At 43.1% G+C, this 21,895-nt stretch overlaps 1 protein-coding gene across 2 annotated transcripts in view; it reads left to right on the top strand.

Annotated features, from left to right (window-relative positions):
- The window catches only part of ACSS3 (acyl-CoA synthetase short chain family member 3), a 368,594-nt gene that overhangs the window by 147,259 nt on the left and 199,440 nt on the right, over positions 1 to 21,895 (top strand). Inside the window, exon 1 of one of the 2 annotated variants that reach the window (XM_002711267.5) lies at positions 17,094 to 17,537. The exons of the other annotated variant lie outside the window; for it this stretch is intronic. Within the exon in view, the coding sequence (XP_002711313.2) occupies positions 17,224 to 17,537 (314 nt within the window). The 5' untranslated portion in view covers positions 17,094 to 17,223. Of the gene's footprint in view, positions 1 to 17,093; positions 17,538 to 21,895 lie in introns of those variants that run through there. 2 annotated transcript variants of the gene reach the window in all.

Genomic DNA, 21,895 nt, shown 5'->3' on the forward strand with positions numbered 1-21,895 from the left:
TGTTTCCCATAGGAATCTAGGAATGAAAAACTTGACCAAATCTCAAACCTTCTGGGGGACAAAGTGAGGGCTGAAATCAAAAACTTTCTGACTGAAAAGTAGGCGTTCTTGACCTTTATGTCATAATAATTTCTTCCCGATCTTTCCTTTTATACCCTTGTGTCTTTGATGAACTGGGATTTACAATGTGTTCTGCCCACATGAGAGGCTATAATGACTGGAGAAATTTATACAGTCTGAAAACATTTTAAAGTTTCCTTTCTCTGTTTCTCTCACCATGGATAGTATTAGATAGTATTAGCTTCACATGTTTCCTATCAGTGTTCACATTTGTGTTTTGACCAATTGTATTTTCGTAATATACACCTTAAGTTTGTTAAACAAGTCTTGGGTCATATTTATTTAAAAGCTGGAAGTTACCAAAAAGTTTACATTTTAATTGTCATGCTTTTTGGCTCTTAGTAAATATTTTTTGATTGCATAACAATGGATTCTAATGTGACTTTTTTTAAAATCAATGTTGCGGGCCGGCGCCGCGGCTCACTAGGCTAATCCTCCGCCTAGCGGCGCCGGCACACCGGGTTCTAGTCCCGGTAGGGGCGCCGGATTCTGTCCTGGTTGCCCCTCTTCCAGGCCAGCCCTCTGCTGTGGCCAGGGAGTGCAGTGGAGGATGGCCCAGGTGCTTGGGCCCTGAACCCCATGGGAGACCAGGAAAAGCACCTGGCTCCTGGCTCCTGCCATCGGATCAGCGCGGTGCGCCGGCCGCAGCGCGCCGGCCGCGGCGCCATTGGAGGGTGAACCAACGGCAATGGAAGACCTTTCTCTCTGTCTCTCTCTCTCTCTCTCTCTCACTGTCCACTCTGCCTGTCAAAAAAAATAAAAAAATAAAAAAATAAATAAAAAAAAATAAAATCAATGTTGCATCTTCAAAGAAATGTGGAGTGGGTTACCCCCTTTGCAAGCTTTCTGATCATTAGATTTCTTTTTTCTTTTTTTTAAGACTTATTTGTTTATTTGAAAGGCAGAGCTACAGAGAGGCAGAGGCAGAGAGAGAGAGAGAGAGAGAGAGAGAGACTTCTATCTACTGGTTCACTCCCTAGATGGCTGAAGCTGAACTAATCCAAAGTCAGGAGCCAGGAGCTTCTTCCAGGTCTCCCACTTGGGCCCAAGGACTTGTGCCATCTTCTACTGCTTTCCCAGGCCATAGTAGAGAGCTGGATCGGAAGTGAAACAGCTGGGACTCAAACCAGCACCCATATGGGATGCTGGAACTGCAGGCGGCGGCTTTACCCACTATGCCACACAATGCCGGCCCCCTATCATTGTCTGTCTAAATCAAAATGATTAAATGTATTTTGGGGAGGCGAAAGAAGAGTATTGTGTATAAAACTGGAGTTTCTTAGTTCCAAATCTTGCATGAATTATTGATCTAATTAGCAAAAGTAAAATCGTAACAGTTCAGTTAAACATTTGCAGAATTTTATTTTGAAGAAATTAAAATATATTTTACAGCAAGTCACATAAATGTTACTTTATAATAGTTTTATGGAAAAAAGATTTGAGAGTTACAAAAATTATGAATAAAATGTGATAGCTAATAAGTTATATACAACATAACCAAATCCCTAGGCTTGAGTTAATTTTGTTGTTACTGCAAGTCTTTACATAATTATTTTTACTTTCATAAAAATTGAAGAATTTCATTATGTATCCCAATTACAGCTTAATTGGCAAGGTGCTTTTTTAATCACCCCAAATGCATTTACAACATCAAATTTATTTTCCTTCTATGGAATCTTAGGGTGCTGCTTTGTGCAGCACTACTAAAATCAATGGTCATTGCACACATGGTAGATAATAAATATGTAGGGGTAAAGTTAATCCATTTTGTATTATGTCTCATATGATCCTCCAAAGAGTAAGTTTTTTATGTTTATATAGATTTTGTATTTATAAGCTAGAATTTTAATTCAATTATTGATTGTGATCTATGTATCACTCAAAATAGTATTGCCCACTGACCAAAGGAAAGGCTTAATTCAGTTCCTAAATAGTGTAAGCTGAAGTAGACAAAACATAAAGGAGGCACTGAGCTGTGATTGAGCTGTGATTCTTTCTGGTTTTTTTTTTTTTTTTTTTGTCATCTATGTAATGTAGCTTTTTTGTTTGTGTTTAATGTTTGAATATTACAGAGAACATAAATGGAAAAAAAACACATTTCTTAATTATATCAAAGAAGACATATTTTGGGGTGGAGGTGGAAGAAGAAAGGGGTATGAATAAAGTTACTGACCTTTTGTGTAGGATTGCTATCTTTCGTAGGCAAGCTGGATGCTCAGGGCCTAGAGCAGTCATTGAGTACACTCTAGTGTGCAAAATAATAATCAATGAGACATTGAGCCAGTGAGGAATATTGGGCATCATTTGGGCATGTTAAACCTGCTTTTGTTTTTATTAGACAAAACCCACTCAACTATCCTTGAGCTTTTTAAAAAATGTAAAATGGGATTTGACATGTTAGTTTTGGTGGTGGTGGTAGTTCCCTTATAACTCTCCAATATGGGATTCAAAGAGGAATTAACATACTAAGAATTGAAGAATTAAGCATGTGGCCAGCACTGTGGCACAGCGGGTAAAGCCACCGCTTGCGGTGCCGGCATCCCATATGGGTGCCAGTTCGAGTCCCTGCTGCTCCACTTCCGATCCAGCTCTCTGCAATGGCCTGGGAAAGCAGTGGAAGATGGCCCAAGTCCTTGGGCCTCTGTACCCACGTGGGAGAGCCAGAGGAGTCTCCTGGCTTCTGGCTGCGGATTAGCTCAGCTCTATCTGTTGTGGCCAACTGGGTATTGAACCAGCAGATGGAAGACCAGCACAAGAAGTATCCAAATCATAAAACTTTATAAACAGAAATAAGATACTATCACTCCTGTTCCTGAAATCTATCTACTTGCTCTCAACAGCATGTAGTGTAAAATCTATACTTCTTTCTGTAATATGTAAGGTCCTTCATGATCCAGCCACTCTTACCTCTCAAACTGCCTCTCCGCCTTCCAGTGTGCCCAATTATACTTATTCATCAAGTCCATTCTGACCAGGGATCTTTCACTTGTTGCTGTTTTTGTTCCTGCACCTAAAATTCTCCCACTCCGTATTCACATGGCTGATTCCTGTCTATAATTTAGGTCTCAGTGTAAATACCACCTTCTTAAGAAAATCATCCATTTGCCACTTACTTTGTTTTCTTTCTGTTATAGTCCATTGCCATGTCTAAAATCAAATCCATTTGTGGTGTTATGGTGTTCTCATCTTTAAACTTTATATCTATGATCACAGAATATAAATCTCATGATATTTGGCAAAAAAAAGTCTGTCTTTTTTACTTTGCTACCTGTGTATGCTTGATGTATCTGTTAAAAAGACTCTTTAAATCAGTGAATACACATTGAATTTGAGCATGCCTCAAAGCAGAATATCTCTGGGCTGAAGTCTCTGGGAGCAGGTGAAGACCTGGGAATACACTTAGCAGTTGGAAGCTTTAGGTTAAACCAATCAGGTCACAACCATTACTGACCAGTTGAACCTTCCTTAGACAGGAATTCACAAAAGCAGACAACTCAGGAATCTAATACCAGGAGCAAATCTCGCAAGCAATATGTGGTTACTAAATAATATAGCTTATTCAGTTAAATAAGATATTCCTAGCCTGCACCACAGCTCAATAGGCTAACCCTCCGCCTGCGGCGCCGGCACCCCAGGTTCTAGTCCTGGTTGGGGCGCCAGATTCTGTCCCGGTTGCTCCTCTTCCAGTCCAGCTCTCTGCTGTGGCCCGGGAGTGCAGTGGAGGATGGCCCAGGTCCTTAGGCCCTGCACCCGCTTGGGAGACCAGGAGGAGGCACCTGACTCCTGGCTTCAGATCGGCACAGCAAGCCAATGTGATGTTGGTTGGGGGGTGAACCAACGGAAAAAGGAAGACCTTTCTCTCTGTCACTCTCTCTCTCACTGTCTAACTCTGCCTGTCAAAAAAAAAAAAAAAAAAAAAAAAAGATATTCCTCAGGATGATTCCTCTGTATATCACATGAACTCTGTTGTAAAAGTAAGCTTCATTTTTCATAGCCTTGAGATTGCTGTTCCCCATAACTTAGTCCATTTGGTGCTAGTATTAACTTCTAAGATGCTAATGTTTGATCCTATTATTGCAGATCCAGTTTATAAAATATTCTTAGATATAACACATTGAGCATTTTATTATCTCTAACAGTTATTAAACATTATAAAATGAATTGAGGCAAGATTAGTTTTTCTTGATTTGCATAGAAACTTGAACTCTAACATAGGTATTTTCTGAGAGATAAGTATATCAAATATGAGGCACCCCCTAAATTACGTAGGTGTGACCCATGAAACAAACTTTCAGTTGTCCTTTAGGCAAAGGCATAGAACTTTTATTTAAGAAAACATTATGCATAATGAAGGTGACCTAATCATTTTCTGTTGCTAATAACACAATACCACAGATTGGATAAATTGTAAGAGGTTTGTTTGGGCACATTATTCTTGTCGCTCCGCCTCTTCACAGAGGAACGACACTAAACCCTGCCTAGGTTTCCTATCCAAGTCACAGCACCATTATGTCGCTCCCCCTCTTCGCGGAGGAACGACACTAAACCCTGCGCTGTTCTTTTGTCTGCTCGGCCCTCCCCGGGTTTGCTGCTGGTTCTTCCCGGGTTGGCTACCGACCCTTCCACCTCCGTGGAAGGGTGGTTCCCCCTGCCACTTTCCCCACTTCCGCGGGGGAGCGGCACACCGCCGGCCGGCTCTCTCGGGGGCTGCACAGGTGTTCCTTCAGATAGATGTTCCTGGTGCATGTTGTCTCTCTCCTCCTTTATAGTCCTCTTCCACCAATCCCAACTCTGCTACCCACACGCCGAGTACGCTGCTCTCCTCCAATCAGGAGCAGCTCCTGCTGCTTATTGGTTGAACTGGAGGCAGCTGTGTAGAAGCTGTTTCCTCCTCTCCCAGCGCCATATTGTGGGAGAGCAGATGCATAGAATAAGTCTTAATTCCAGTAACAGTCTAGTCCGAGTTGCTCCCCACAATTCTGATGTAAGCTTGGGGCCACACCTGATGATAGCCTTTTTTTTTTCTTAATTGACACATAAAACCTTTACATATTTGTGGATTACCATGTGATATTTTGATATATGTATATACTATGTAATGCTTGAAGCAATGTAAGCATATCTATATCCTAATATACTTACCATTTTGCTATGGTGAAAACATTCAAAATCCTTCCTTTTAGCTTTTTTGTAATATATAATGCATTAATATTATGTTTGTTCACCCCACTGTGCAACAGAACACCGTGTGTGACAGAGAGGTAGAGGCAGAGAAAGAGGTCATCTATCTCTAGTTCACTCCCTAAATGACACAACAGCCAGGAGCCAGGAGCTTCTTCCAAGTCTCCCATGTTGGTGGAGAGAGGCCCAAGGACTTGGGACATCCTCCACTGTTCTGCCAGGTGCATTGACAGGGATCTGGATAGGAAGCGGAGCAGCCAGGACTCGAACCGGTACCCAATTGGGATGCTGGTGCCATGAGCCAGGGCTTTGATCCGCTAAGCCACAGTGCCGCCCCTGCCCCCAATTACCTCTTAACAGTCCCACCTGCTTCCACTTCTTAATATCTCACAATGGGAATTATATTTCAATACGACTTTCAGAGGGGGGAAAATGTATTTAACTACAGACAAGGTAAATTTTGACCATAATAGGTAAGAAATTTAAGAAAACACAGTCTGGGTTGAAAGATACCAGACTAATTTCCCTTTTTTTAAATTTGTGACATTCATTTAAAAAAACATATTTGTTTTATTTGAAAGTCAAAGTTGCAGAGACGGAGAAGGAGAGGCAGAAGCAGAGAAAGAGAGGGAGAGAAAGAGAGAGAGAGAGAGAGAGAGAGGGAGGGAGAGAGAGAGAGAAATAGCTTTCATTTGCTGATTTACTCTCCAAATGGCCACAACAGCCAGGGCTGGGCCAAGCTGAAGCCAGGAGTCAGGAGCTTCATCCAGGTTCCCACATGGGTGCAGGGGCCCAAGAACTTTCCCAAGAGCATTAGTAGGGAGCTGGATCAGAAGTGGAGCAGCTGGGATTTGAACTGGGGCACATTTGGGATGCTGAGTGCAGGCGGCAACTTTACCCACTACGCCACAGCGTGGGCCTCATAATTTGCACCATTCTTGTACACACATGTACGCATACACAGACAACACACTAATAATTACTCACTTAACTAACTTGCATTAAGAGGTGTTTGTAATTTGCTGGGACAGTATAAAATATGGGAACACTGAGATTGAAAACATGGTTCTGCAGGGGCCCAGAGTCTTCTACGAATTGCTAAAGGAGTAACTAGATCGCTGTGAAAATGCTGTAACAAAGATGTGAATAGAGCAGAGAAAAGCAAGTGCACATTCTGCTTAATGAGATCAGGGAATGCATCCAGGAAAACAAGATATTTGAACTAAGTTCTGAAGGGGGAGCTCGAAATGTTGCCAGAGTGAGCAAGGCACTGCAGCCAGAAGGGAGATTCGTGATCAGAATGGGATTTTACAGGGACTTGGAGGAAACCAGATATGACTGAACACAAACATATGCATGTGAGAAAAGGCAGTGTTTTCAGAACGTAGAGGTGGGTATGGTGAAGAACTGTTTGGTAGCGGAGTTGGCATTTTGGTAAAAGGCTACAATTCATTTCTGTACAAAAATTTTAATATTCACCATCCTTCCTATACCTGTGTCAATAAAGTCATTGTAATAAATAGAAAATGTCCTTACTTTTACTCACTAACCTCAGAATGGCCCCCAGTCTTCCAGACTCTTGCTTTTCATCCCCTTGCATAGTCTCCTCCACATTGTATCAGGCGTGGGCTGTGTAGCCAAGGGACAAGGCAGAAGTGATAAACATGAGAGTGCTTCAAAGAGCTGGCGGAAAATGGAACTAAAACACAAGTTTCAATTGATGTAATTCTTTTTGAAATCTATGCATAGGTTTTCATAATAAACAGCTTTCCATAAACTTTTTTGTCATTCTTACTCTCAAAAAAAATATTTAAAGAATTTTTAAGGCCAGCACCGCAGCTCAATAGGCTAATCCTCCGCCTGCAGAGCCAGCACTCCGGGTTCTAGTCCCGGTCGGGGCGTCGGATTCTGTCCCCGTCACTCCTCTTCCAGGCCAGCTCTCTGTTGTGGCCCGGGAGTGCAGTGGAGGATAGCCCAAGTGCTTGGGCCCTGCATCCCATGGGAGACCAGGAGAAGCACCTGGCTCCTGCCTTCGGATCAGCGCGGTGCGCCGGCTGCAGCGCGCCGGCCGCAGTGGCCATTGGGGGGTGAACCAATGGAACAGGAAGACCTCTCTCTCTCTCTCTCTCTCTCTCTCTCTCTGTTCACTCTGCCTGTCAAAAAATAAATAAATAAAAATTGTTAAAAGTTATAATGCATATTTTTCATAATGTACATTTTCCAGACTTGATGTCATCATAGTCCCTTCTGAGACTGGATTATAAAGAATTCTTTTATTCTCTCCCCCTGCCTCCCCTCCCCTCTCCTCCTCTTTTCCTTTCTTCCCTTGTCTTTTTCTCTTTCCAAGGTACACGTATACACACTTCTCTCACGACTCATCGCACTCTGGAAAAAGCCAGCTTCCTCTGAACAGTTCTATGGAACTGATGCCTCCTGCCAATATCCCATGAGTGAGCATGGTGTCATATTCTCCTGCTCACTCGGATGACTGTAGCTGTGGCCAAAATCCTGATTGCCACCTCATTAGAACCAGAGTGACCCAGCTACGCCATCTGACCTACAGAAACTAATATGATATAATAATAACTATTTTCTGTTTTAAGCTGCTACATTATGGGGTACTTTATTAAACAGCAAGAATATACTTCTCATTTCCAAATGCACCCTAGGTGAGCAAAAGAGATATTGTACTTTTAACTGTAGGCAATGGGGAGCAATTGACAGATTTTGAGGAGAATAATACAAATGACTATGCTTTGAAGTAATTATTTTCACCTTCAACATGGATTTTTCCATATTCTTTCATTGTTGCTTGTTCATTCACCTCCAAAAGGCCTAACAAAAGGTATGGCATTTGTTGTCTTATTTTTCTCCTGAATATTGTGATCTACCTGGCAACAGTGATAGATTCTTAGCCTCTTTAAAAGGTGTTCTTTGTGTTCTTGGAATCCTGCTGAGCATGGTGAGAGACACGCAGTGAATACCTGCTGATTAAACGAGTGATAGGAGGTAAGGAAGCCTGCAGGCGAGGCCTTGAGTTTGCAGGTCATCCTGTATATTCACTGAAGAAGTGACAAAGGAGTAGGTTTTAGAGATGTCAAAAAGAAGACTGCAGAAATTAGTCCTTGTGTACACACACACCCCCACACACAGACACACATACACAGAGTTAGTTTGAAGGTGTAACTATAGCACTTGTCTATAGTAAACTCACGCCTTTGTACTACTGCCTCCTGGTGTTGTAACAGAGACACCAGGGACAGATTTCAGTAACTGGAATTTTCTGGCAGAGCCCTGTAATAATACTTGGAAGTCTGAGGTTACAAAATAATAATAATAAGGAGAAAGTGTCTAAACAAAAACTTCTCCTATCTGCTCTTCAAAATAGGAGAATTGGTTTATAATAGTTAGTTGATAAGAGGCTCATAACCAGTTTTGGTGGGAGTAAGTTGTATAATGCTATGGATAGATAAACTATATGTACACAAATTTATTAGCATATAGCTATAAAGGAATAAACTTTATATTCCTGCCAAGGAACACACATGATTGAATTTTTTAAGATATGCAAGTGCAGCAAATAACAAAGAGATGCCAACTGGAATTCTTTGTTACAAAAAATTTTACTGGAAATTCTGAGTATACTCTGAAAGTCCTTATGAAATTTAAAAACATTCTTATTTTTTTGTATCAGAAAAAGTAGATTTTAAATCAAAGGCAATAAAAGGAAATAACGAAAGTCATTAATAATAATGGTAAAGGGTTCAACCCAGCAAGAGGAAATAACAATTGTAAATATATATTAAATATATATACATATGCACAACAGCAGAGCACTCAAATGTAAAAAGCAAATATTAATAGGCCTAAAGGGAGAGAGAGAGAGAGACTGTAATACAATAATAGTAAGGAACTTTAACACCCCACTTTCAGAAATGGACAGATCATCCAGATGGAAAATCAACAAAGAAACAAGAGAGTAAAATTGCATCTTAAATCACCTGGACCTAATAGCCATATACAGAACTTCCCATTCAACAGCTACAGAACACATATTCTTCTCAACAGCACATGGTACTTTCTCCAGGATAGTTCAGATGGTTGTTCACAAATAACTCTCGATAAGCTTAAAAGAATAGAACTATGTCAAGTATCTTTACTGACCACATTGTAACAAAACTAGAACAACAGAAACCTCAGAAACTGCAAAAATACATGAAAATTAAGAAATTCCTGAATACCATTGAATAAAGCAGGAAACAAGGAAGCTTAACAATTTCTTGAAACAAATTAAAATGGAAGCATAACATACTACAATATATGTAATACAGCAAAGGCAGTTTCAAGAGACAAATTCATGAGCCAGCATTGTGGTGTAATGGGTAAAGCCACCCCTATGGCACTGGAATCCTATATGTGCACCAGTTCAAGTCCCCACTGCTCCACTTGCTCAATCGGACTTGCCCCAAATGGTGGAATTAGAAACATGCCAGGGGATTCCAATACAATCCCATCAAGGTTGCATGTACAAATGCCATCTCACTAGTCCAAGTGATCAATTTCAGTTCATAATTGATCACACTGATAAGTGTAAGAGTCAAAGGGATCACACAAACAAGACTAGTGTCTGCTAATACTAACTGATAGAATCAAAAAGGGAGAGAACGATCCAACATGGGAAGCGGGATACACAGTAGACTCATAGAATGGCAGATGTCCTAAACAGCACTCTGGCCTCAGAATCAGCCCTTAAGGCATTCGGATCTAGCTGAAGAGCCCATGAAAGTATTTCAGGCATGGAAAGCCAAGACACTCTGGCAAAAAAAAAAAAAAAGTCAGAGTTATAGAGAGAGGAGGAGAGAGATAAAGAGAAATCTTCCATTTGCTGTTTCACTCTCCAAATGGTCACTGCTGCCAGAGCTGGTTTGTCCAAAATCAGGTGCCAGGAGCTTCTTCTGGGTCTTCTTTGTGGGTGTAGGGATCCAGGGACTTGGACCATTTTTGCTGCTTTCCTAGGCTCATTCATAGGGACCTGGATCAGAAGTGGAGCAGTGGGGACTTGAACTGGTGCACATATGGGATAAAAACATTCTTATTAAAACAGACATCCTATAAAATTAGTCAAAACTTTTAACATCCTCAAGTGGTCTCCCAAGTCTTTCCTTTTCCTATCCCATTAGCTGAATAAAGCCAAGATGAGAGATGAAAAACAAAGCAAAATAAAACAAGACATCATAAGTCAGCTGTCAACACTTAGTTACTCAACTCTAAGAATACATAGGATGTTGTATCAATAGGCAAACTAAGAAGGTGCCACAGGAGTCAATTAAATGTGTTATCAGAATAATAGTTGGACAAAGGGGTCCAGATAGCTTGCTGTTCTTTTTTTAAAATCACACCACTCTATAGTCACCCAGGGTTTAGTGTTGTAGTAGATTTGGAGGTATGGGAATAGGACCAGAGAGAAGCTGCGCAACTAAATATTGGGCAGGTTGCATTAAAATCATTCTGATACCCAACACATTCATATTTTATAGTTTTCTTTCCCATGCTGCTTTTCTGATAAGTACATTCAAAACTGATTCCATGACTTATCTAAATGAAATAATTTCTTTCTCTTTCTGTTCCCTTCAGTAAATAGCAATACTTTAGCTGAAATCTTTGTGCTGTTTTTACAGTTCCCCAAACTACTGCACACTTCTTTGTTATGTAAGAGCATGGGCTATTTTGGTAAACTGTCTTTAAGTTTTATTTTCTAGTTTAATTTCATATTCACATACCCTATCTCCACCATACAAAGATGCATAAAATTTAGTGACCCAAATTAATGCTTGGCAATCAGCTATGTTTAAAAATGTTATGAAAAATGGTATTTCTTTTCCTTGTTATCATTTGTTACCATGACAATGAGATTATTTCTTATAAAGTACTATTACAGATATTTGAGTACCATGCAGTGGTTTTAATTTACGAATGTGAAACAGGAAGAGGGCAATTCCTTAGGAATTGTCTCCATAGTAGAATCAAATGACACTCAAACATTTTGGTGATTTGATTAAAATATTAGTAATTTTTATTGATCATTGACAACTACATTGAGGAGACTTTTTTTCCTCCTTGGCAAGCTTCTAGGCAGAGGGAAAATAAAGCACAAACTGATCAAGAACTTGAACAAAAAAACATTAGAAATATATTTTCTGGGGGCAGCACCATGGTATTATGGGTTAATCCTCTGCCTGCGGCGCCAGCATCCCATATGGGCGCCGGTTCTAGTCCCAGCTGCTCTTCTTCCAATACAGCTCTCTGTTGTGGCCTGGGAAAGCAGTGGAGGATGGCCCAAGTCCTTGGGCCCCTGAACCCATATGAGAGATCCAGAAGAAGCTCCTGGCTTCAGATTGGCATAGCTCTGGCCATTGTGGCCATTTGGGGAATGAACCAACGGATGGAAGATCTTTCTCTCTGTTTCTCCCTCTCACTGTCTATAACTACCTCTCAAATAAATAAATAAAGTCTTAAAAAAGAAGTATTTTTTCTTAGGTCATTCCCTTAAAGTTTTTTTTTCTCAGATAGAAACTAAGTTTCTTAAGTTGTAGTTTTTCTTCAGAAATAAAAATAAAGCTTGTGGATGAATCAAAGTTCTTATTTTATTTGGCTGGTAGAATCAAAATTACAGGGCAGCTTTCCATATTTTTGAAATATTATTTGTTTTAAAGTAACTCTTTCATCTACCTTTTTCTTTGTAATATAATTAGTATATCAGAAAAGAGAGGAAGGCTTCAAAATTAAAAGTTACAATTTCTTTACAGCCTGTCATCTCATTTCAGAAGTTTTAAAGATATTTTAAGCCATGAAAATCAGCATATTTTCCAGAAACGCTTTGCTAAATCAAAATAAATATGTAATGTTACTGCAGGCTGAAAGCTCAGGATGTACCTGCTGCAGAGATAAAGTGCAAAGACATCTACTTGTACTCACCAAGTTTTCCTATTATATGAGAAACTAGCAGTATGAGAGTTATAAGCAGAAATTTTAATAACATCATTAGACATTCACTTCTTAATTTGAGGTGAAAGTATGCATGGCCAGCAGAATGCATGACCTGGGTAGTTAATCTATGGTTATTCTGATAAATGTATTGATTTTTAAAGTTTTAGTTGGTGGGGTGGGGGTGGGGTAGGAGAGAGAAATAGAGATCTTCCATCCTAAAATTCACTCCCTAAATGCTCACAACAGCCAGGGTTGGCTGGGCCCAAGAATTCTATCTGGGTCTTCCACGTGGGTGACAGGGGGCCAAGAACTTGAACCATCAGCTGCCACCCCCCCAGGGTGCACATTAGCAAGACTCTGGGGTCTGAAGCAGAGCCAGGACTCAAACCCAGACAGTCTGATATGGGACAGGAGACTTCCAAGTGGTGTCTTAACCACTATGCCAAGACCTGCCTCCACAGTTATTATTTTTTTATTTTAAAATTGTGTGCTGTTTAATCACTTGTTCTTTCCCTCTCTTTAGTAAAAAACAAACAAACAAAAAGTTAGCATATTCTAGTGATGTACAACCCTGGGAAAAATTGTAAAAAGGGAAAGTTAAGTTATAGGATCTGTTTTTTTTTTTTTTTTAACCTCTTTTCATTTCCATTTCTTTCTGCTTTCCTGGATTGTAGCATCTTCCCTTGGGCATCAAGCATTCTGACTGCAGTTTCTTGCCTTCCCTCCACAGCAATGCTCAGCCTTTTACTCCCTGTGCTCTCCTCTCTCCGCACCTTCATCATTTTGCTTTTTCTTTTTACCAGCAAGCGTCTCTCAGATAATCGCGTCAATCTTGCCTAAGGTATTTAAAACGCCTTCTTTTTTTAATTTTAAAGGATTTATTAATACGTTAGATTCTCTGGGTCACAGCAAACGCATAATTACTATAGTACAATTCTCATCAGTTCGCTTGTTAATGTGATATTAATACAAAGAAAACAGATACGACGTAGATCATAGATACAATCCTAAGAATATAATGATACTTTCGGGCCGGCACCGCGGCTCAATAGGTTAATCCTCCACCTAGCGGCGCCGGCACATGAGTTCTAGTCCTGGTCGGGGTGCTGGATTCTGTCCCGGTTGTCCCTCTTCCAGGCCAGCTCTCTGCTGTGGCCAGGGAGTGCAGTGGAGGATGGCCCAAGGGCTTGGGCCCTGCACCCCATGGGAGACCAGGATAGGTACCTGGCTCCTGCCATCGGATCAGCGCAGTGCGCCGGCCGCAGCATGCGGCCGCGGCAGCCATTGGAGGGTGAACCAACGGCAAAGGAAGACCTTTCTCTGTCTCTTTCTCTTACTGTCCACTCTGCCTGTCAAAAAATTTAAAAAAAAATGATACTTTCCTTCCTCTTGAATTATCATATAAATTATACCATTATTGACTTACTATGAAATAAATATTATATATTTAAAAGCTGGAGTTTCATTTAGCAGGCTTAAACATTGAAAAGATTGGGATTACCCCGTCCCTCAAGTTAAAAAATATACTTTTTAATTGTTTGAGTAGTGCAAAGTTTATAACACATCACAAATTCAAATAATTTCTTTTGACATGCTCTGATCATAAAATTTTAGGTACGTATATAGTGAAATAGAGGAGTTGATTTTGGTTGTTTTTTAGGTTGGTTGCTTTTTCACGGGGGTTGCTGCTATCCTAAATTAGCTCAATCTTCTACTGCCCTAATGCCCAGCAATTTGCTCACATTTGTACCTTGCAACAACCCTGTGGAGTGAGATTAGCAGCCTCAAGAAACAGATGCAGACAAGTTTTTGCACCTTGTAAGTGGCAGTACCGAGATGCAAAGGGAGTCTTAAAGGCTAATCATTTTAAGCTCTTCCTGTGCTTGGTGATCAATCAACAGGCTCTGGTGTCTTAATGTTAAGGCCACTGGTTTATCTTGAGGCTCTGACCTGCTTTTTTTAAATTTTTTTATTTTATTTTTTTTTAATTTTTGACAGGCAGAGTGGACAGTGAGAGAGACAGAGAGAAAGGTCTCCCTTTTTGCCGTTGGTTCACCCTCCAATGGCCGCTGCGGCCAGTGCATCGCGCTGATCCGAAGCCAGGAACCAGGTGCTTCTCCTGGTCTCCCATGGGGTGCAGGGCCCAAGCACTTGGGCCATCCTCCACCGCACTTCCGGGCCACAGCAGAGAGCTGGCCTGGAAGAGGAGCAACCGGGACAGAATCCGGTGCCCCAACTGGGACTAGAACCCGGGGTGCCTTTCGACAACCATTTTACACCTCCCTACTGGCTGGCTAGCTCCAATACAGTCTGTCTGCTGCTACCCCTTTCTCTGCCTGAACACCACAGCCCTCTGACCCCTGCCTTGCCGGTGTTTGCCTGTGACTTCCTCCCTCATGCTCTCCCCTTGGCCTGAGAAGGAGCTCACAGTAACCATCTGCTCTATACGATTGTTTACAAAACACAAAACGATGTAGCAATCAGTCTAGAGGCAGACCCAGCTGGCAATGTGGGGACCTTAATGTTTTGTCTAGCAATGTAACTTTGCCTCTTCACAGCCTTTTCATCCATACCTTTGTTTTTAAACCCTCACCTTCAGTCTGGACCCTCAGAGGCACCCACAGCTCCCAAGTTAAAGTTTCTAAGGATGTAATCTATTTTTGTCCTCCATAGGCAGTTAAATTCAACTGACCTCCCAGCCCCATCTTCTTTCCATTCTCTCATTTGGCTTTTTCTTCTCTTCTGTACTCTTTGTCCTTGGAGGATTTTTATTTTTTAAATATCACTGCCACTGTCTTCTTTGATTCTCTTTTTCATGGCGTTTCTTCAAGAAGAGAAAAGGATATGGGCATTGAATTAGTCATATTTTATTGGATGTCTGTAATCTTTTATTTAGAGATAGTCAGATACGAAAATCACAGACTTTGGAATTGGACTCCCCAGCTTACTCCAGTCGTGGCACTGTGACAAAATGATGTTTGTACAGTATGCTGGGGTATGTGACAGGACTGGCATGGACTGTCCCCAGGTGCTCCACCGTGAGGTGGGGGGTGAACAGTTCCTGGCACACCTGTAACTCCAGGCATCCTGGCTGTGAAGCTCTGAGCACAAACACTGCTTGCATCCTGACTGTTTAGCTTGGTATCTGCACGACCTCAAACAACTTACGTTTTCCCAACTCTATTGGAAAACATGGGGATTATGGTTTCCATTTCTTAGCATTATTATCAGAATCACATGTGCCAACGACTGCGCATCCAGATCCTTCCTTCACATGAACCCCAATAAACCTTACCCCATGCAGTGTGGGCACTCAAATAATCATAAAAGTGACTAGAGTGGGCACCTTTGCAATAGGATGGGAGATAACGTGGGATCAATGGAATTTTGTAACTGTAACTTTGTCTCTGGTTTGAGTGATGAGACTGTCTTTCACCATCACACTCATGTGATTTGAGAGGTTGAGAAGGAATAAAGTTGATGGTAGGTGTCAGGGGAAAGTCCAGTGCATTGTCTCACAGTTAAAAGGGAATAGCTGAGGTGGCTGTTTAAAGGCATTTTCTCTTTCTTTCTTGTATTAGATTTATGCCTGTCCTGTGTAGCCTTTATCTCCACGTTACTCGCTTTCCTGCAGTCATTTCTTTACTGCTTCTCTATGGTACCCTCCGCAGGGTCCGGGCCATTGCACTGCTTCTCAGATTTAGGAATACACCGCTTTACATTTAGAGCAGCGAATTTTGTCGCAACAACACAGAATGTGTTGGCGTAACGTTAAAGCCATGTGAGAACTACAGTAGAGCTTGAAGACTGTTAAGCCCAGCTAGGAATCTATGCCACTTCTTTTCTTTTAATATTCCCAGCTTCCGTTTTTTTTTTTTTTCTTTTGTGTCATCTCATCTTCTCTCACCTCTTACCTTTGTTGTGCTTTTGTTTGTTTGTTTTAAACAGCTTTATTAGATATAACTCACACATCACACAATTCACTCCAGGGGTTTTCAGTTTATTCAGAGTTGGGGCAAGCAACATCCAGATGGAAGAGTTTCCATAACCATGTTTTGTTTTGTTTTCTGGAAAGACAGTCACCGAAACTCCAGAGGGGCAAACCTCAGGGAGCAAACCCAACAACTCCAGTCTGCCCTCTGCCTCTAACTCCTGTGGGCGAGGCCGGTGGGCAGGTGAATCCCCATCCCATTTTTACCCTCCCCAACGGCCCCCGTCAATCACTCCTGGAGGCACTTCCAACTGGATTGGCCCAACCTCCTTGCACTCCTCCTACCCTCTCAGCTGTCAGGAAATCCTGGAGTAATCCTTGCCCTGGAGCCACTTGTGTTTTCAATCATCAAGGATTGGGGCTAGGCTACAGGAGTGAACAAAGAACAATTCAGGGGCCTTGCTGCCAGCCACACTCAGGAGCGCGGGTTTGCGCCGTAGGCCGAAGGCGATACCGTCTGCATCGCAGATAATAAACCAGAGAAGGCGCGCACCGCTCGATGGGTTGGAAACCGCGAGCAGGTGGGGGTCCTCTGGACTCCTCCCAGCAGTGCTTGGGCGTGGTGGGCGTGGGAGTCGGGCGGACGTGCCGCCGTTGGAGGGCGATTTTCCCGGGAAGGCCGCAGGTTGGCCATGCACGAAGGGGTTGGATTTCTTGAGGGGCGCCTTTCGCCTCCCGCCACGACGCCGCCGCCGCGACTCTCCCATTCACTCCTGGCCCCCACTCCAGCCTGTTGCTCTCTCGGCGACTCCAGGTCAGATTTTCCTGGCGACTCTGGAGCCTGACTTCCAAACTTCTGGGCTGCGGGCTCACCTCGGAATTTGCCCCCGCCCCCTGCGAGCTCCCTCCGGTCCCAGTCAGTGGCTCGAGCGCCCCAGTCGTCGCGGAACCCAGCGCAAGTCGGGACCGCGGGCAGCGCCGCCTGCGGGGTGAGGACCGCGCCCATGAAGCCGTCTTGGCTGCAGTGTCGCAAAGTCACCGGCGCCGGGGGCCTCGGGGGGCCCCTGCCCGGGACCGCTCCGGCCCGGGGCGCGGCGGGCGCGGCCCGCAGGGCTTATGTGGCCCCCGGTGCGTGGGGCGCCCTCGGGGGCCGGGGCTGCAGGGCGCTGTCGTCGGGCGGGGGTGGCGAGTACAAGACCCACTTTGCAGCGTCGGTGGCCGACCCGGAGCGGTTCTGGGGCAAAGCTGCGGAGCAGATCAGCTGGTACAAGCCGTGGACCAAGACGCTAGAGAGCAGACACCCGCCCTCCACCAGCTGGTGAGTCGCCTTCCTCGCCATCCCCGCCAACCCCGAGACCGCCTAACTTCTGGGGCGCCTGGGTTCCACCTGTCGGGGGCCTGGGGTCCGGACCTGGCTTCGCTCAGAGAAGAAAATGGAAGTGGGGAACGTTTCCCTTCAGTTGCACGGTCCTCGCCCTTGAGGTCTCCTCTCGAGGCGCTTGGTTGCCCACGGGGTTGTCAATTATCTGTAAACAACTTCACCTGTGTGGCAGGGCTCTGCTGGGCGCTCGGGTGTTAAGGGGACAGAAACTAGGGCCTACCTCTAGGGACAGCGCGGGGTAGCAGCGGAGACACCGGGTAAACAAACGCGGGCAATTTAATTAACTGGGCACTTACCGCTACGCGGCCACACACTGTGGAGAGGAAGAGTCTTGAGCAGACTTTAGCAAAATCAGAGCCGAGTAGGCTTGGGAAGGATGGGTATATCTTCCCAAAGTGGACAAGGGCCTGGGTATCAAAGTTCGAGAGGTAGAAAGCAGCTTGAAAGGTGACAGACTTGTGCTGGGGGGAGTAGTGGGAGAAGGAGCTGGTGTCAGGGGTCAGGTTGGGGTGGCTTGGACTAGCTCCCTAGCCCGCTGTGTATATGAAGCTGCAGCAGGGAGTGCCACAGAGAAGGCGGATATGGGCTAGGTAGCACTAGAAGTCATGGTGGCAATGAAGGTGTCTTTTTTTTTTTTTGATTATTATATATTTATTTGAAATTCAGAGTTACAAAGAGAGAGAGAAAAACAGAGATCTTCCATCTGCAATTCACTCCCCAGATGGCTACAGTGGAATCCAGGTGCCAGGAACTCCATCAAGGTCTCCTGCCTTGGTGCCAGGGGCCCGAGTACTTGGGCTATCTTAAGCTGCTTCTCCAGGTGCATTAATAGGGACCTAGATCTGATATAGAGCTGATATTGAGTGTCTAATTACCCGCAATGTGGGGTGCTGATATTGTGGGCAGCTGCTTAACCCGCTGCACCACAAGACTGGCCTCATATAGGTTTTTTTTTTTTTTATAAGCTTATTTATTTGAAAGGAAGAGTTAGAGAGGGAGGGAGGAGAGAGCGAGAGCGAGCGAGAGCAAGAGCGAGCAAGAGAGAGAGAGAGCAATCTTCCATCTGCTGGTTTACTCCCTAAATGGCTGCAACAACCAGAGCTGGGCCAGACCTAAGCCAGGAGCTTCTTCCAGGTCTCCTGTGTGGATGCAGGGGCCCAAGCACTCGGGCCATTCCCAGCTGCTTTCCCAGGTACGCTAGCAGGGAGCAGGATCAGAATTGGAGCAGCTGGGACTTGAACTGGCAGATGTCTATGTCACAGGCAACGGGTTTTCCTTCTCTGACACAGCATCCGACCCTCCGTAAAGTTTTGTTTCTTGAGATGCAGTTAGAAGTAGTTAAACATTATTTTCATATTGCAGTAAACAAAGATGTATTACAGAATAAATGCTAAAGGAGAGTGAGGGTGAGGCAGTCAGACAATGAGAAACTTTGACCATGGCTCTTGTGTTCCCCACCGCTAAAGGTGTGGCTGCTCTCATACTCCAGCCATTAGGGAGGGATGTTGCTTTCACGTTTCAAAAACAGTACTCAGCGTTGAGATGAAGGGAGTGACATGGTCAGGTTTGCATTTGACAAATACCCCCATGGTCAGAGTCAGGAAACTGGAATGGAATTGGTGAGAGTGTTCCATGTCCTCACCATGCCCTGGTGTTCTCAAGTTTGCTTGGGGGAGTGTTGGCCCACTGTTCCCGTTAGATCTAAGCACCTTGCCCACATTTCAAATATTTTCCATAGTATTTGATTGATCCTCTTTTATGTGCCAGTGAACCATGCACTAGGTATAAACAGTAGGTAAAAGAGTTCCTGCTTTCTGGGAGTCATGAAAGTTAGAGAGTGAACTCTGGGGTCATACTGGTTTGGTTGGAGTTCGACCTTTCACAGTGCTTGGCTGTGGCTTCATAAGCAAGTACCTAATCTCTCTGCTTCAATTTCTTCAACGCAAATATGGGAATAGCTTGAGGATTAACTGAGTGAAGGATTGAAATGACTCTCAAATAGAGTGGACGCTATAAATATTAGAGGAAGAATAGTTATCTTTGTACTCACAATTATTTTTGGGAGCAGCAAACTCTTGTAGTGTCTCTCAGATCAAAACAGAGTTCATTGCCCTTCCTAAGCGTCTGGGATCCCTTTCCTTGTTCACAAAGCTTTGTGTACATACATCTCTCCATAAAATATAATGCTGTAATTATTTTATGGAGCTATCCCTACCATAAAAACAACACGCAGAGACTTCAGTTAAGAAGCCACTGGGATTTTCTAACCAATGAGGGCCAGTCTTAAGGTAGTGGCAGTAGCCAAAGAGGGGAAAGGAAAAAGGGACCTGAGTGTTGTTAGGGGCGTGGGGATGGGGAAGCACATAGAGTACAGAGAAAGCTGGAGTCAACGTGTCTAGTGAGTAGATGCATAAGACCTGAAGATTTCTTTGCTAATCACTTGGTTTTCCTTTTTAATCCCTACCTGCTTGTCTAAATCTAAAATTGTGGGCATAAAATGTCATGCATGAGTATTTCTGTGAAAGGGTCCTTGTATTTTTTAGTTAGTACATTGTAGATCACCAGCATTGGAAAGTACCGTATCTGAATTGATCATCTTTACACTCTTGGATTCACGCCACCATGCCTGTTTTATAGCAGCCCAGAAGATCAAAGTGAACAGTGATAAGAATTTGAGCCTGTGTGTATTTCATCAGTGTGATTTAATCTTAAGAATTTTGGTCGGTAGAGCAGAGTTAGGAGAGAAGTACAGGTAGAAAGCCAGTCGTAAACTTCATGCAGTAAGTGGTTTGCTTTTGAATCATTTACTGTGTTGGGTACTTAATCGCAGATACTTAAGATTGGTTATCAGTTGTCTACAAAGTCAAACTCAATCAAAGGAGAATGCTTTCGCTATTTTATTTTTTGATCTTTATATCTGATCTAGGGCAGAACTGGAATTGGGGTTTTTAAAATTCCATGAAATTATTAATAACAGGGTTTTTCCTGCCATATGTCTTAGGGAGGTGGTAAGTGGTTATAGGTACAATTTTGTGAGAAGGAATCTTGATAAATTTCTTTGAAGCTGGAGTCCGGGAAGGAGATAGCACATTTTCCTAAGCCGAGTAAGGAGGGATTGTTAACTGTTTGCTCCTAGATGGAGCTGCATTTGTGTGCTTACTGTCTCTGAAGCGCTTCCCAGGGTCAAGTGGGGTTTTTCTTTGTTAAAAGCTTGTGTGTGTGTGTTTTTTTTTTTTTTTAATGAAAATGAACTTCCCTCAGAATCTAGACTTATCAAAAGTCCTGGCATATAAATTGTGTTGCATGTTAACATTCAGTGTCATAAGATAACCAGTGTTTTACATTCAATAGTATGAACATAGAATAGAAAAAATTTTTTTTTTTTTTATTTTTGACAGGCAGAGTGGACAGTGAGAGAGAGAGACAGAGAGAAAGGTCTCCCTTTTTGCCGTTGGTTCACCCTCCAATGGCCGCTGCGGCCGGCGCGCTGCGGCCGGAGCACCGCGCTGATCCGCTGGCGGGAGCCAGTAGCCAGGTGCTTTTCCTGGTCTCCCATGGGGTGCAGGGCCCAAGCACCTGGGCCATCCTCCACTGCACTCCCTGGCCAGGGTGATAGATAAAAGAGACTTTGCATTGTAGTAGAAGACTATAAAATACATTAGCAATGCTATAATCTCAGATCTTGGAAACTCAGTTCCAAGTTACTTGTGTAGATGCTTTAAACTTGCAAAGAACTGCCTCTCTTCACAGTAGGGGGGAATACATATTGTTGACAACAGAATTTTATGGGTAACAAGGACTGTTACAGAGACTTTGGTGGGGAAATGTAAATACAGGTGAAGCTGTAAGAAGTCCTAGTAATTTCTTCACTGTGGAACAATAGAGTGGATTTTTTTTTCTGGTTATTTTCTTCTGATGAATTAGACATGCTGCCAGTCTTTAAAGGATTGGGCAATTCAGTTTCCCATTTTGCTTTGTGGTTGATCTCTGGGTCATCAATTTATTCATGTCTATGAAAACTTTGAAATGCCATTCTGGTTTATTTTTATTGAAATAACATTCAGTGTTAAGATTCTCAGATCCCATTTGATTTAAGGTTTAATAGATATTAATAGTGAATAAAACTGAAAAGAAAAAGATTCTAAAGGCAGGTTATTAGAAAATGATTTAAGCTTGATTAGCACTTCTGCAATGGAACTGGCGTAGTTTGGTCAACATGCAAGTTCTCAATTACTAGCTTGGAGACTAAGCTTGTTTAATCCTGCACAAGTCTTAAAATGGCCCATAGGAATTAA

This window comes from Oryctolagus cuniculus, chromosome 11 (assembly GCF_964237555.1).
Source record: "Oryctolagus cuniculus chromosome 11, mOryCun1.1, whole genome shotgun sequence".
NCBI lineage: Eukaryota > Metazoa > Chordata > Mammalia > Lagomorpha > Leporidae > Oryctolagus > Oryctolagus cuniculus.